Source organism: Lutra lutra, chromosome 2, assembly GCF_902655055.1.
Source record: "Lutra lutra chromosome 2, mLutLut1.2, whole genome shotgun sequence".
NCBI classification, from domain to species: domain Eukaryota; kingdom Metazoa; phylum Chordata; class Mammalia; order Carnivora; family Mustelidae; genus Lutra; species Lutra lutra.
In genome coordinates, this window is record NC_062279.1 from 37,290,685 (window position 1) to 37,307,878 (window position 17,194).

A 17,194-nucleotide genomic window follows, 5' to 3' on the forward strand; every position below is an offset into this window, starting at 1 on the left:
AGAGTCTCTCTCTCTCTGCTTCTTCCCCTGCTCATATACTCCCTCTCTTTCTCAAATAAAATAAATAAATAAATAAAATGGAAAACACATTTATATTCTCTTAAAGAGAGTATCCAAATAGTCTAGAACAGTATCAAATGTTTTGTAACTCTTTAATCATCAGGTAAATGCTAATAAAAACCACCATATGATCTCATTATACATATACCAGAATAGCTAAAATTTAAAGAGACTATCAATACCATTTTTTTTGTGGGGATATGGAACACTTGGATCTTTCATACATTGTTGATGGGAGAACAAATTATTATAATATTTTTTGAAAACTCCCAATATCTCCTAAATAACATATACTAACCCTATGACAGAAGGATTTCACTCCTAGGTAGATATTCAAAAGAAATTATGTCTACCAAATAGATATTTTTAAAAGACATACAAATGATCAACATGTACATGAAAAGGTGCTCAACATCACTATTCATCAAGGTAATGCAAATCAAAACCACAATGAGATAGCACCATGCACCTGTTGGAATATCTATTATCCAAAAGACAAGAGATTGCAAATGTTGGCAAAGATGTGAAGAATAAGAAATCCTTCTACACTGTTGGTGAGAATGTAAATTGGTACAGCCATTATGGAAAGCAGTATGATGGCTCCTTAACAATTAAAAATAAAACTACCAAAAAATAAAAAATAAAAATAAATAAATAAAATTACAATTTTATCCAGCAATTTCATTTCAGGGCATATATGCTGAGGAAACAAAATCAGTACCTCAGCGATATCTGCATTCTCATGTTCAATGCAGCATTATTCATAACGGATTAATTATGAAAATTACCTAAATGTCCATCAATAGATGAATGGATAGAAAAATGTGATTATTGTATGTACACACACACACACAGAGACACACACACAAAATCGAATATTAGTCATAAAAAAGAAGAAAACCTATTTGCAAAACCAAAGTTAACTATGTGAAGTAACAGATGTGTTAATTATCTGTCTTGGTAATCAATCCACGATGGTTATCAAATCATCACATTTTACACTTTATATTTACACTATTATATTTGTTAATTATTTCTCAATAAAGCTAGAAAACATTAAGTAAATTGGTATGGTAATTATCTGGCATGCTTTAAAAAGTGATGTGACCAGAGAGATTAGAGCAGATTAAGGGAAGCTCAGGGCTGCTAGAAAGTGAAGTCAAAGAGAGACTGAGCTATGTTGAGTTTGGGGGCTGGGAGGATAATGTAGGGTGTTCTAGGCTAGTTTGGGCTTTTAGTCATAACTAACAACTAAAATAAAATATCTTTACTTGGAAATAGTTTAAAAATTACATTATGTTTTTGAAGTTAAGAAAAAAAATATTTCTTTGAGTTCAAAGAAAGAAAAATAAGAGAGAAAAAAGGAATGAGAGAGGGAAGAAGGGAAGGAAAAGTTTGACTTACCAAAGCTTTTTCCACTATAATGTGCATTTCTAGGTATTGGGGTAATAGTTTTGAAAGAGTTGTTTCCTGAAAGGAAAAAAACGGGGTTTATCAAATGTTAGTATGTATTGAATTTGTTAAGTGCAAAGAGTAACATATATAGAAAGGGAACACATAAAAAAATTCATAAGGAATTAAATATAAAAATTAATTACAAATCAGAAAATTTCATTTGAAAACATACTCCAGGTTTAAGAGTCCCAGTGAGTAAGTAATATAAGAGCTTAGGTCCTCTCTACTAATACTGAATGAAAAAGTGAATATAAAGACACCATTCTGATGTCTTCATCTCATGACAAACCTACATTACCAGTTCATATTGGAAAATACTTCACACACTGTCCTCCTAAAGATTATGGTAACACCAACCATGGTGCACTGGAAATCTTTAATTCATTCACAGAAAAATATAAGAAATATTTGAGAATTCATAGTCTACACAGAAATTTGGGCAAATAGCATACTTTGTGCTATTAAATACATGGGTACACAAAAAAGAACAAAATGCACAATATCAGAAATAATTCTGTACTCTCAGAGTATAGACTGTATGTTCCATTTGGTATGATGTAATAATTCTTGATTGTGTCGAGTCAGTCAGCTATATATCATCAATTTATTATATCATCACAACACTATAATGGTAATTTTATAGGAGCTGTATTTCTAAGATACTGAAATTCCATTTTACCTATAGAAATTTCAAAAATTTCTATATTTCCTCCTTGGTCCAAGTTTCTTGGACTTTCCATATGCCTTTTAGACCAAGTTTATATGTAGCTTTAAAAATTATTGCTATTTTAGAGGAATTATGTTAAACCTATACACTCATTTGGAGAAAAATGGAATCTTTATTATGCTGAGTCTTCCAATCTATAGTATGTCTCTTCATTTATTGATGTCTTCTTTATTACATCAGCATTTTATACTTTTCAATACATAAAACCTGTACATGTTTTGCTATATATGTACCTGCAGTGTCTGTGTCCCCAACCCCCAAATTCCTATGTTGAAACACTCCCAATGTAATTACATTTGGACGTGGTGGCTTTGGAACATATTTAGGTCATGAGGCTAGAGCCCTTACAAATGGGATTAGTGCCCTTATAAGAAAGGACTGAGAGCTAGCTAGTTGTCTCTCCACCATATGAGGATACAGCAAGAAGTCCTCTATGTACCAGGAAGAGGACATTCACCAAAAATCTAAACATGCTCACATCCTGATTTTGGACTTCCAGTATCCAGAACTGTGAGAAATAAATATTTGTTGTTTAAGCCACTGCCTATAGTAATTTGTTGTAACAGAGTAAACTAAGATACCATTTTATTCTTTCAGTGATTGAAGATGTCATACATTTTCCCCATAGTTTCCACATATTCATTGCTAATATGTAGAAATGGTTGACTTTTTATCTTGATAATGTATTCTGTGATTTTGTTGATTTCACTTAGTTCCAGCAGGTATTTTCTATATTTCATGAGGTTTCTAAGCAGATAACTATGTCATCTGCACATAAAGGCATTCTTATGTTTCCTTTTCTCATCTGTATGCCTTTTATTGCTTTATTATTCTGTCTAGAAATCCAACAGCATTAAATAAGGTTGGAGAGAGTACACATCCTTATCTTATACCAAATCTTAACAGGAAAGTACTCTGTCTTTCTTCATTATGTATTATATTTTCTATATGTGTTTTAAATTTTTTTTGCTGAGTACAGTATTATTTATTGATGATATACAACAAGGGCTCCCCAGTCCCCCCCCACTTCTTCTGAGGGTCTGGGGTGAAAACTGTGGAGGTTGGGAGAGTCTTGATGTTTTGGGGGATAAGTTGGGGCAGAGACTCCCCAGCAACTGAGGGCCTCTCTTTCTTCTTGCTGTCACTGGGGTTGATAGGCCAGCAGGCTCTTACTCCTTGGAGGCCATGTGGACCATAAGGTCCATCAGCCAGTTGCAGTAGCAAAATTCATTGTCATACCAGAAAATGAGTTTAACAAAATGGTCTTTGAGGGCAATGCCAGCTCCAACCATCCAAGGTAGAAGAGTGAGTGTCACTGTTAAAGTTGAAGGAGACAATATGGTCCTCATTGTAGCCCAGGAAAACCTTGAAGGAGCCCTCTGATCCCTGCTTCACCACCTTCTTGATGTCATTGTATTTGCCAGGTGGCAGGTCAGATCCATGACAGACTGTTGTGGGTAGGGACATGAAAGGCCATGCCAGTAAGCCTCCCATTCAGCTCAGGGATGACCTTGCCTACAGACTTGGCAATGTCAGTGGAAGCAGGGATGATATTCTGGGCAGCTCCATGACTGTCACTTCACAGCTTCCCAGAGGGGTGATCCATGGTCTTCTTGGTGGCTGTGATGGCATGGATGGTGGTCAGAGTCCCTCCACAATATCAAAGTTGTCATAGATGATCTTGGCCAGAGGAACCAAGCAGCTGGTGCAGGAGGCATTGCTGACAATTTTGAGGGAGTTGTCATATTTCTCATGGTTCACATTCATCATGAAAATGGCATCAGCAGAAGAAGCAGAGATGATGACCTTCTTGGCCCCACCCTGCAAGTGAGTGCCAGCCTTTTCTATGGTGGTGAAAGTCACAACATACTCAGCACCAGCATCACCTCATTTGACATTGGCAGGATCTTGTTCCTGGAAGATGGAGATGGAATTTGCATTGATGACAAGTTTCCTGTTTTCTGCCTTGGTTGTGTTGTGGAATTTGCCATGGGTGGAATCATACTGGAACATGTAGACCAGGTAGCTGAGGTCAATGAAGGGGTCATTGATGGCCACACTATCCACTTTGCCAGAGTTAAAAGCAGCCCTGGTGACCGACACCCAATATTGCCAAATCCATTCACTCTGACCTTCACCATCATGTCTTTTGAAACGGCTGGCCCTGCACCAGAAGATGCAGTTGTCTGTCGAATGGGGTGAACCAGAGACCAATATCTGCTTTTATAGGATTGTTTTTTATCATTACAAGTACAAGTTGCCAACATCACCAAGACCTTATATAATAAGTGAATTTTGAATTGAATTTTGTCCTATATTTCTGTATTGAGAAGATTGTGTACCTTTTCTTCTCTAACCCAGTAATATGGTAGATTATTTTGGTATGTTTTCAGATATTGAACCAGACCTCATTGCTGGATAAACAATGCTTAATCATGGTGTGCAATCTTTTTAATAAATTACTCAATTACTTTTGCTAGTATTTTATGCAGAATTTTTACATCTATATTCATATGGTCAATGGGTTTGTTTGTTTTATATTGCCTGTATAGAGTTTTAGTATCAGGACAATATTGTCCTCACAGAGTTAGTTGTAAAGTGTTCATTCCTCCTCATTTTTGTTGGAGAAATTGTACAGAATTGGCTTTTATCTTCTCTTAACAGGTATTATAAACTTTACATAAAACCATCTACACCAGAGAGATTTTATGTTTGAGAGATTTTTCACTGAAAATTCAGTGGTTTTTAATGGTTACAGGACTGTTTAGGTTATCTATTCCCTCTTGGTTGGGTTTTGATAGTGCAGTGTTTTTAAGATAATGGCCACATTTTATTTACATTGCCGAATGTATGTAGTTAAGAGTTGTTTGCAGTATTAGTGATATGGTTTTAGATCAGAGATCAGAAATGAGTGTTGCACAACAGAGTGTAACCTGAACAAAGTACATATTAATGATTTTTATTTAACCCATCAAAAAACTAAGACTGCAGATCAAGCCATTTACCAAAATCTGGAGAGAGAAATGTGCCTGCAGGAGGGCGAGAAATCAAGTATTTACTTAGCTGCTTCTGATGACACCAAAAACCATGTAACCTGATAAGAAGAATACCCAACTAGGAATTTTGGCTAAACTTTTAAGGGCCAAGCTTGGCTAGCATTAAACTATGAAGTCTCTGAGAATCATAAAGATATTTGATTTCACAGATTCTTACAGGCTTTTTCTTCAGGAATTCCATAAGCTACTCAAAATAAAGATTACAGCATATACTGAAAAATATATAGTGTTGGCTGGTCAGAGGAACATCAGACACTGAAGGAACTACCCAAACTTCTCTATCTCCTTTATGACACAAAAGCCTTAATTTATCAGAAAAAGTGGAAAGAGATTTATGTCGTGAGGGCACTGATAAAAACTACAGCCAGGAGAGGAAAATGAATAAAAAGGTCTAATTCTGGAAGAAAAGTAAGGAATACTTGTTAGACCCAGTATTACATCTGGAGGAGAATCTGGAGGAGAATGTTGGTGACATTTGTGAAGACTACATCCCCAAATCCAGGTTCACAGTGCCTTCCTAACATTGAGTTTTAATCCAAATATCAGAGAATCCCTCTGTTCTCTGCTCCATGCCAAATCCATGACCTGTGCTAAAATGTACAAAAACAAAAACAAAACAAAACAGGAAAGACAGCAGGAAGATCTGGAGGAGACAGATTTTATCTAAAAATCCCAAAGCAGTCAAGTGGAAAAATACAAAGCTAAACAGAACAGGATTCCTCTCGAAAATTATTATTCACTTTTAACAAAAAATAATCACTAAAAAGAATGTGAAGCTGTTGTAAGTACACTAAGAGTAGCAATAGCAAAAACATACATAAACAGATGTATATTCTGACTATATTAACAGAAAATTTTAAGCCAAAGACCCAGCAACAAGGTATGTTCATCTCCAAACCTAAAGTTAATATTTAATTCAATATCTACTGCCTACTGTGTTATGTAACATGTTCAGCTTTCATGAGAGAGAGAGAGAAGGGATATGGACAGGCAAGAAGAAAATGCAATGTATGGAAAGTAGTTGGTTGTCCCTATCCACAGGTGTCTATGTACACATTATTTTAACACTGAGTACCTTTGCATTGTCTTCTTGATAAGCCCTTGTGTGTAAATGCAATTAGAAATGATCTGGAAAAGAGAAAATTGTTGCCTGCTTGCCTTTCAGAGAAAAAAAAATATTAAAATTTTCTCACTAATTTTTAGACAAAAATAATGATTATCTAGTGAAGGTTTGGCAAACATATCTTCTATTACTTTAAATAAGAATTAATAATGAAATATGATGTGAAAATGAAAAGTACAGAACAAAGCTCAAAATGTCCCACAGGAGGACGCTGTGATAGCAGACACAAACTATAGAATTCCTATAAGAAAAAAAATGTGGAAAACAGAAATTTTGAAGAATACAAATAAATTGACCTAATGAACATCTGTAAAACACTACACAAAACTGTAAGATATATAGAGAAACACATATACTAAAGTCAAATGCACTATCTGAATATGATCAAAATCAATTAAATATAAGTACCAAGAAAGATATGTAGAAAATGTGTAAGTATGCATACTTTTAAAATTCCCATGGGCCAATGGAGGAATAGCAAGATAAATTTTTAAATGTTACATTAAAAGATTATAAATACATGGCATATAAAACTCAAGAAATGAAAATACATTAATTAAAATCATATTAAGAACCACCAAAAATTATCCCCTACATAAGGCCAACAAGAGAGCTGCCAAAAGTTAGAATCAACTTTTTTTCAGATCTCTAGAAATTAACAAGTGGCTTGCAGTGTGAGAGGGAGTGTTTAGTCAAGAAATATAACTGATCTGGGTAAAAATTGTGATTTTTGTGGAACTTGAATTCACTCCAGTATTTTCTCCCATTAGTTGAAAACTAATAGCTCAAATTTTCAGTGAATACAAGTAGACTGACAACTTCCAGAAAAAGAAAAAACATGGCTGGAACATCTTCAAAATCTCATTTCCAAAGAAATGTCATGGCTTGATTGATTGATATTGATATTTTGTTCCTAAAATAGGTCCATATTGACCTAAGTCACATTTTACAAGGTGTAAAAAGCCCTTTTTCTAAAGACATTTGTTTTTAGAAATTATAGGCATTTTGAGTTGTCTGGGGCAGTGAATGACTGTGAGGCAAAGAGCAGACCAACAAAAAGACTTAAAGCTGAGGAATAAGATATTCATACAGAGCTTTGAAAAGCTAAGATAAATTTCTGGGAATATGACAGACCACACACATGTATTAGACTAAGTGCGTCCCCAAGTCTGTACACATAATCAGGAAAGACCTAAACTCTCACCTCTGATTGATCTTGAGGCTCTGTGCAAGCAGAAATGAAAGGAAAAGTACAATTGTTAACTTCCTGAATGAGTGACAAAGTCATGCTCCAAAAGGTACAGAGAGACTCTCAGCAAGAACTGGGAAATTTGGGGCGCCTTGGTGTCTCAGTGGGTTAAGCCTCTGCCTTCAGCTCAGATCATGATCTCAGGGTCCTGGGATTCAGCCCCGCATCAGGCTTTCTGCTCAGTGGGGAGCCTACTTCCCCTTCTCTCTCTGCCTGCCTCTCTGCCTACTTGTGATCTCTCTGTCAAATAAATAAATAAAATCTTAAAAAAAAAAGAACTGGGGAACTTAGTGATTCCAAGCATTTAAAGAACTCTGATCATTAACACACAATGTCAGTGGCTACATACACCACAGAATACACACTTTAGGGAAACAGTCAAAAATTTGCAAAACAAATAATAACTGCAATGAATAGCAATAATATTTGATGGAGGGGTATGTGATTTCCATGTATTATTTGGAGTGATTAGTTTCAGTTTTCAAAAAATTATGAGACATGAAAAAAACATAAAGTATGACCCATATACAGGAAAAATGTCAACAGAAACTGTCTTTGAGGATGATTAGATATTGGATTTACTAGAAAAATACTTTAAATCAGGTATTTTGAATAATTTTAAAGAGCTAAAAGGAGTTATGTATAAATAACTGAAGGAGGGTATTATAATAATGTCTCACTAGATATGGACTATCAAAAAAGGCATAAAATTATTAAAAAGAAATAAATAGAATTTCTGGTATTGAAAAACACAATTGAAATACAATATCCATTAGAGTGGCTCCACATAAGATATGGGCAGACAGAAGAAAGAATCAAGGAACTTGAAGACAGATCTATTGAGATTAAACAATCTAAGGAAGAGAAAGAAACAAGAATGGAGCAAAATAAACAATATCTAATAGACGTAAGGGGCCTATCAAGCATATCAACATACACATAATGGGAGTATCAGAAAGTGAGGAGGTAGGTAGAAGGGACAAAGAATATTCAAAGAACTAGTGGCCCATGATTTCTCAAATCAGGTGAAAAATATTAATGTACACAAAAAAGAAGCTCAGTCAACTCCAATTTAGATAAACTCAAAAAGAACCACTCAAAAAGATACATTATAAAAAGAGGTAAGCCAAAGATAAAGAGAGAAACTTGGAATAAGCAACAGAGAAGGGACTCATCATGTAAAAGGAATCTTCAATAAGATTAATGACAGTTAATTTTTCATCAGTGATCATGGAGGCCATAAAACAGTGAATTAAAATATTCCATGAAAGAAAAACATTTGTCACACAGGAGCTCTATATACAACTAACAAGTAAATTAAGAATTTAAGGGCGCCTGGGTGGCTCAGTGGGTTAAGCAGCTGCCTTCGGCTCAGGTCATGATCTCAGGGTCCTGGGATCGAGGCCCGCATCGGGCTCTCTGCTCAGCAGGGAGCCTGCTTCCCTCTCTCTGTCTCTCTGCCTGCCTCTCTGTCTACTTGTGATCTCTCTCTGTCAAATAAATAAATAAAATCTTTAAAAAAAAAGAATTTAATAATATATAAATGATTATCTATTTTAGAAAGATATGTTCCAGTAGTACACAAAGCTATATAAAAATATTAGAAGTAATTTAAGCAAGGTAGTGGTAATTTGACTTATTTTATTGTCTTTATTTATATAGTGACTTCATTCTTCTTGTATTTCTAAATTTTACTCAAAAATCTCCATTTTTGCTTGAATAAAATAGAAAACAAGAAATATAACATAATACATTATAATAAACCTAAAATACATTATTGTGTATTTTTTCATATATTTTAGATGGAATATGGGCATTTTATTTATAAGTCAGAAGATATCAAATTTGATATTTCCACAGCTAAATAGTTCCTTTCCACAATCAAAAAAATTCTATATAAGTAATTTCACAGTATGTCATTACATTAGAATCATCATGTTACCTGTAAGCTTAAATTATCTTTATAGGGTTGTTCTTTCTGCCAAATATTGCTGTAATTTTCTCCTAACAGTGGTATAGTTGGATTCTCATTTTTCACTTGATAAATTATGTGCTGAAATTGTGCTGAAGATTCCAATGGCTCAATTCCATAGCTGATGTTTTCAAACTGAAGGAATCCCCTGAATATTTAGAAAGCAATGATATAAAAACCCTACAAGTGATCCCATCAAAGCTATAATCTGAAATGTGAAAAAAAAAACTTTAAAAATTTAAAGGATTAAATTTAAAAACTTTAAACTAGGTGTTTAAAGAGCTGAAAGGAACCATGTATAAGCAACTAAAGGGAAATATTTTAATGATGTCTCAATAAATAAAGAACATTAACAAAGGCATGGAAATTATAAAGAAGAAATCAATAGAAATTCCAATTTGAAATATAGTAAGAAACACATTATGAACACACTTTATTTTCCCATTTTTTCTGGTTATACCATTAGTAACTGAGATATCACATCTACCTTACTTTTGCTCATATATTAAAGAAAAAATATATTTCAAATTAATTTATATTACCTGTATAGTACTCATATTTATTCAAGATATATTAGTTAAGATCAGGTATTTGTTGAAAATCAAGTACTTATTGAGAATTCCAATATGGTCATGTTCTCAGAATTTAGAATAAGGGAAAGCAGGTATATTGAGTGTATATTTAAAGAGGTGGATATCTATGAAAACCACATTAAATGAATGCCAATTTTTCTGAGTTGACATGAGCAAATTCTAGAAGTCAGGCAACCAAAACCAAAAGGAAGTTAGGGAGAATCTTTTTTATTTTTTCTTTGCTCTGGACCAGTTTCCCCCTAATAAACTCAATATCTTTCTCTTGCCACCACCATTGATGAAAATAACTTATTTCTGCCTTTTTACCTCCCAGGGGCTTTCTTAATTAGTTGATTTATGTCTGAAACTTAGTGCACCTAAACTCAAAGCATACGATATGAATGTATTGAAATGATTAATTCATATCATTTTCCATAACTATTTGAGATAATTGAAAGATAAAGCAACAATATTATTTAGTTCTAAAGTTTCCTTTACTGAAACTATCCCCTTCTGCACAGTATCTTTAAAAAAAAAAAATAACTCCAGTCCCTGGAGTTATTTCAGGAATCCCTGGAGTGATTTCATTTGAATGGACACTAGAGTTCAGCTAATATTGATATAAAGCAACCTTTCAGATTTATATTCTTCTTAAACATTCCCAGATTTATTTCTGCTAGCCACTAGGTTTCATTTTAAAGTTTTCCATGTATAAGTATCATGTAAGATCCTATTACCTGAGTCCAGAACAAATGCTGAGTGTTGCAAGGGAATTTGGAATATCTGCAAAATATCCTTGGTAATGGCAATGTATCTAAAAAACAGTATAGAAAAGTAAATAAATAAATTCTTTATGAATAAAAATGTATTTGCTAACATTACAGAAGATTAAAAATGTTAAAATAATTGAAAATAATGATTGTGTATCATATAGATTTGTTAGTGCAGCTTTTCAAGGAAAAAGGGTATTTGATGATCCTCTTTATTTTGCACCACCAAGGTGCCAATGAGTATTCTTTCAGGTCTGGTTTGATCTCTATCATGTACTATTTTTATGTACAACAATCAACCACATAACAGGTCATAATTATGCAAAATAAAATATTTGTATTAAATTGTCATCATGGGATAGACATATCCCAATGGTAGTGATAGGCCACTTCAATTAAAAAAAAAAAAACATATGAGGGCGCCTGGGTGGCTCAGTGGGTTAAAGCCTCTGCCTTCGGCTCAGGTCGTGATCCCAGAGTCCTGGGATTGAGCCTCACATGGGGCTCTCTGCTCAGCAGGGAGCCTGCTTCTCTCTCTCTCTCTCTCTGCCTGCCTCTCTACTTGTGATCTCTGTCTGTCAAATAAAAAAAAAAATATATGAAAACAAATATCTATGACATCTAGAGCTTACCTTAAAATATGAAGACTCTAAATGCAAAAATCCAGTTTCATTATATGTATAAATCAAAAAGTCCTGGGATAAAAATGAGCTAAGAAAAACAAAAATAAAAATGGTTGAGTCATGAATTTAATATTAATATAAACATCAAAATAAAAACAAATGCAAAATATCTAAGGTTTGTATAATAATTTGCTTTAATTAGAGCATACTGACCCCTACAGAGGGGTCAGTATATCAGATATTAACATATGAGCCTATGTATGTCTTTATCTAACAAACATTTACTAGGTGCCTACTACTGATAGATCCTCTTCTAGGCATTGGGATACAGCAGTAAACAAAAGATAAAATCACTGGTCTTCATGAGAGTGAGAGACAAATACTGCTAGCATGTTAGATGTTAAATGTTATAAATAAGGCCTGGGTGAGGGAATTTGGTTGCAAAGGTAGATAGGATGGCATGAAAAACCTCACTGAATAAACTGAACCTGAAAACAAACCACATGGATTTGTACAGATATGTTGAGACACAGGAGAAAATGAAAAGACCCTGAGGCCAAAATATGCCTTCTGTATATAAAGAACAGCTAAGGGGTGACGTGACTGGAATGAAAAGTTGATTGAAGATGAGAGACAGTAATAAGAAATAGTGTCACAGAGATGAGAAGCCATTAGAAGATTTCAAACAGATATATGATAGGATCAGACCAATATTTTATGTTATTTTTAAAGTTTTATTTATTTACATAATCTTTACACCCAACATGGGGCTCAGACTCACAACCCTAATATCAAGAGTCACATATTCTTCTGACTGAGCCAGCCAGGCATCCCTCAGACCATTTTAATAGAATCAGACTGAATGCTATCTTGAGAATTATCTGTAGGGCAAATAAGCAGAGAGAGCAATTAGGCTATTATCCAGGCAAGATATGATAGTGACTTGAACTAAAACAGTAACAGTGGTAGAGGTCCAATTACAGGTATATTTTGAAGGTTGAACATGGAATTTAATAATCTATTGTGGGAAATAATCCATTGTGAGGGAAAACAAAAGAAAAAATTGTTATCAAGGGTGACTCCAAGGTTTCGTTTTGAGTAACTAGAGTTGCCATTTACTGAGATGACTGTAGGAAGGATAAATTTTAGGAAAGTATCAGAAGTACATTATGCAGGCACCTGGGTGGCTCAGTGGGTTAAAGCTTCTGCCTTCGGCTTGGGTCATGATCTCAGGGTCCTGGAATCGAGCCCTGCATTGGGCTCTCTGCTCAGCGGGGAGCCTGCTTCACCCTCTCTCTCTGACTGCCTCTCTGCCTACTTGTGATCTCTGTCTGTCAAATAAATAAATAAAATCTTTTTTTTTTAAAAAAGAAGTACATTATGGATATGATAAGTATGAGAATTCTAGCAAACACCAGATTATCAAATAAGTAGTCAGATAAATACGGTGTTCATTGGAGAGGAATAAAGTAGAGATATAACTTGGGAGTAATCAATACATGAATATATTTAAAACTGCAAGAGGGGATGAGATAACCAGATGATTGAATGCGGTGAGGGAAAACAAGATTCAAGAAAAGTACCATGGAGTATTCTAAGATTGGAGAGATGGGGAAGAATCTAAAAAACAAACAAGATGAAACAAAGAAAACTGAGAGAGTAAACACAATGGTAAGAATTAAACCAGAAGTCTGCAGTGTTCTGGAAGTCAAATAAAGAATGTATTTTTGGAGGAGATACTGATCAGCTAGACTAAATACTGTCATTTGGTCAAGAAAAATGCAGACTAAAAAATAACTGGCATTCAGAAACATGAAGAAGTTTCTTATAAAAAAAAAGACTTTCTTCTCAGAAAACATTTTAATCGAGTTTTACAGACATTAAAGACCAACATATGTTTAATGGTCATGAATTAGGTGAGAATAGTCGTAAGTGAGGAGTTTTCTTCCATGTTGTTCAACTACAGAGATGTAAGGCAGACAAATTGCAGTAGTTACAAATATATATTTTCAAAGATGCAGGCGAAGAAGAGGCTGTTTGGCTCCACTTGCATGAAATGTTGAGAAACTGCAAATTAGGAGACAGAAAGTATATTGATTGCATGAGTGTTGCCTGGAGTGGTGGGTGGAAACACGGATTAAATGTAAATGTCATGAGGATCTTACATAGGATATGAAATGTTCTACAATCAATTTATGGTAGCTGGTTTCAATATTGTATATAGTTATTAAAAATTATTGAATTATACACTTGAGTGAGGTTTATGATATATGAATGTACCCAATAAAGTTGTTAAAAATAAATACAAATATAATTAACACATTCATAAAATATGTCATTCATTGAATTTCCCACCAACAACCACTTGATGCATAATAAAGTTTAATTTTACATCAGGCACACTTTTTTAAAACTTTTTTTAATTTAAATTTTTTATTTTTTATTTATATATATATTTTTTAATTTCTTTCCAGTGTTCCAGAATTCATTGTTTATGCACCACACCCAGTGCTCCATGCAATATGTGCCTCCATAAAACCCACCACCAGGCTCACCCCAGTCCCACTCCCTCCCTCCAAAACTCTCGGTTTCTTTCTCAGAGTCCACAGTCTCTCATGCTTCGTCTCCCCTTCTGATTTCCCCCAACTCCCTTCTACTCTCCATCTCCCCATGTGCTCTGTGTTATTCCTTATGCTCAGCAAATAAGTGAAACCATATGATAATCAATTCTGCTTGACTTATTTCACTCAGCATAATCTCCTTTAGTCCCATCCATGCTGACACAAAAGATGGATATTCATCCTTTCGGATGGAGAATAATACTCCATTGTAAATATGGACCACATCTTCCTTATTCATTCATCCATTGAAGGGCATCTTGGTTCTTTCCAGAGTTTGGGGACTGTGGCCCTTACTGCTATGAACACTGGGGTACAGATGGCCCTTCTTTTCAATACATCTGTATCTTTGGGGTAATACCCAGTAGTGCAATTGCAGGGTCATAGGGTAACTATTTTTAATTTCTTAAAGAATCTCCACACTGTTTTCCAAAGTGGCTGCACCCACTTGCATTCTCCCCAACAGTGTAAGAGGGTTCCCCTTTCTCCACATCCTCTCCAACACGTGTTGTTTACTGTCTTGTTAATTTTGGCCATTCTAACTGATGTAAGGTGTTACCTCAATCTGGTTTTGAATTGACTCTCTCTGATGGCTAGTGATGATGAACATTTTTTCATGTGTCTGTTAGCCATTTGTATGTCTTCATTGGAGAAGTGTCTGTTCATGCCTTCTACCCATTTTTTTGACATGATTATCTATTTTGTGTGTGTTGAGTTTGAGGAGTTCTTTATAGATCTTGGATATCAGCCCTTTGTCTGTATTGTCATTTGTGAATATCTCTCCCATTCCGTGGGTTGCCTCTTTGTTTTGTTGACTGTTTCCTTTGCTGTGCAGGAAGTTTTGATCTTGGTGAAGTCCCAAAAATTCATTTTTGCTTTTGTTTCCTTTGCCTTTGGAGACATATCTTAAAAGAAGTTGTTGTGGCCGATGTCGAAGAGGTTACTGCCTATGTTCTCCTCTGAGATTCTGATGGATTCCTGCCTCATATTGAGGTCTTTTATCCATTTCAAGCTTATATTTGTGTATGGTGTAAAAGAATGGTTGAGTTTCATTCTTCCACACATAGCTGTCCAATTTTCCCAGCACTATTTATTGAACAGACTGTCTTTTCTCCATTGTATATTTTTTCTTGCTTTGTTGAAGATTATTTGACCATAGAGTTGAGGGTCCATATCTGGGCTCTCTACTCTGTTCCACTAGTCTAGGTGTCTGTTTTTATGCCCGTACCATGCTGTCTTGGTGACAGCTTTGTAGTAAAGCTTGAAATCAGGCAACATGATGCCCCCAGTTTTTTTTTTTTTTAAAGATTTTATTTATTTGACAGACAGAGATCACAAGTAGGCAGAGAGGCAGGCAGAGAGAGAGGAGGAAGCAGGCTCCCTGCCGAGCAGGGAGCCCGATGCGGGGCTCGATCCCAGGACCCTGGGATCATGTCCTGAGCCGAAAGCAGAGGCTTTAACCCACTGAGCCACCCAGGCACCCCTGCCCCCAGTTTTGTTTATCTTTTTCAACATTTCCTTAGAATTTTGGAGTAACTTTTTTTTTCCAAAAAAATCACATTTTTATTTCATTGGTTTTCTTTCTTGTTTTCCTATTTTTATTATTTTTTTTTAAATTTCTTTTCAGTGTAACAGTATTCATTGTTTTTGCACCACACCCAGTGCTCCATGCACTCCGTGCCGTCCCCAATACCCACCACCGTCCCCCAACCTCCCACCCCCCACCCCTTCTAAACCCCTAGGTTGTTTTTCAGTGTCCATAGTCTCTCATGGTTCTCCTCCCCTTCCAATTTCCCTCAACTCCCTTCTCCTCTCTATCTCCCCATGTCCGCCATGTTATTTGCTATGCTCCACAAATAAGTGAAACCATATGATAATTGGCTCTCTCTGCTTGACTTATTTCATTCAGCATAATCTCTTACAGTCCCATCCATATTGCTACAAAAGTTGGGTATTCATCCTTTCTGATGGAGGCATAATACTCCATAGTGTATATGGACCACATCTTCCTTATCCATTCGTCCATTGAAAGGCAGCTTGGTTCTTTCCACAGATTGGCGAACGTGGCCATTGCTGCTATAAACATTGGGGTACAGATGGCCCTTCCTTTCACTACATCTGTATCGTTGGGGTAGGGTCATAGGGAAGCTCTATGTTTAATTTCTTGAGGAATCTCCACACTGTTCAATTTGGAGTATCTTCTGATTCCATACAAATTTTAGGATTGTTTGCTCCAGCTCTTTGAAAAATGTCCGTGGAATTTTTATCGGAATGGCATTGAAAGTATAGATTGCTCTAGGCAGTATAGACATTTTAACAATGTTTATGAGCATGGCATGGTCTTTCATCTTTTTGTGTCTTCTTCAATTTCTTTCATGAGTGTTCCATAGTTACTTGAGTACAGATCCTTTACATTTTTAGTTAGGTTTGTTCCCAGATATCTTATGGTTCTTGGTGCTATAGTAAATGGAATCGATTCTCTCATTTCCCTTTCTGTATTTTCAATGTTCGTGTATAAGAGAGCAACTGATTTCTGTACATTGATTTTATATCCTGCCACATTACTGAATTACTGAATGAGTTCTAGTAGTTTGGGGGTGGAGTCTTTTGGGCTTTCCATATTAAGTATCACATTATCTGCGAACAGAGAGAGTTTGACTTCTTCTTTGCCAATCTGAATACATTTTATTTCTCTTTGTCGTCTAATTGCTGTTGCTAGGACTTCTAATACTATGTTGAACAAGAGTGGTGAGAGTGGGCGTCCTTGTCGTGTTCCTGATCTCAGAGGGAAGGCTATGACCTTTTTCCCATTGAGGATGATATTCACTGTGGGTTTTTCATAGATAGATTTTATGAAGTTGAGGAATGTTCCTTCTATCCCTGTACTTTGAAGCGTTTTAATCAGGAACAGATACTGCATTTTGTTAAATGCTTTTTCTCCATCAATTGAGAGGACCATGTGGTTCTTC

The 17,194-nt window shown here is 35.3% G+C and overlaps 1 protein-coding gene and 1 pseudogene across 3 annotated transcripts in view; both read right to left on the bottom strand.

Annotated features, from left to right (window-relative positions):
• ADAM18 (ADAM metallopeptidase domain 18) overlaps nt 1–17,194 on the bottom strand; it is a 187,832-nt gene that overhangs the window by 155,149 nt on the left and 15,489 nt on the right. The window contains exons 4-7 of one of the 3 annotated variants that reach the window (XM_047717158.1): nt 11,617–11,695; nt 10,952–11,028; nt 9,613–9,790; nt 1,465–1,530 (exon numbers count right to left, since the gene is read on the bottom strand). In XM_047717158.1, the coding sequence (XP_047573114.1) occupies nt 1,465–1,530; nt 9,613–9,790; nt 10,952–11,028; nt 11,617–11,695 (400 nt within the window). The remainder of the gene's footprint in view (nt 1–1,464; nt 1,531–9,612; nt 9,791–10,951; nt 11,029–11,616; nt 11,696–17,194) is intronic. The other 2 variants (XM_047717159.1, XM_047717160.1) reach the window with 2 other exon arrangements.
• On the bottom strand, nt 3,412–4,383 carry LOC125092777 (glyceraldehyde-3-phosphate dehydrogenase-like; annotated as a pseudogene).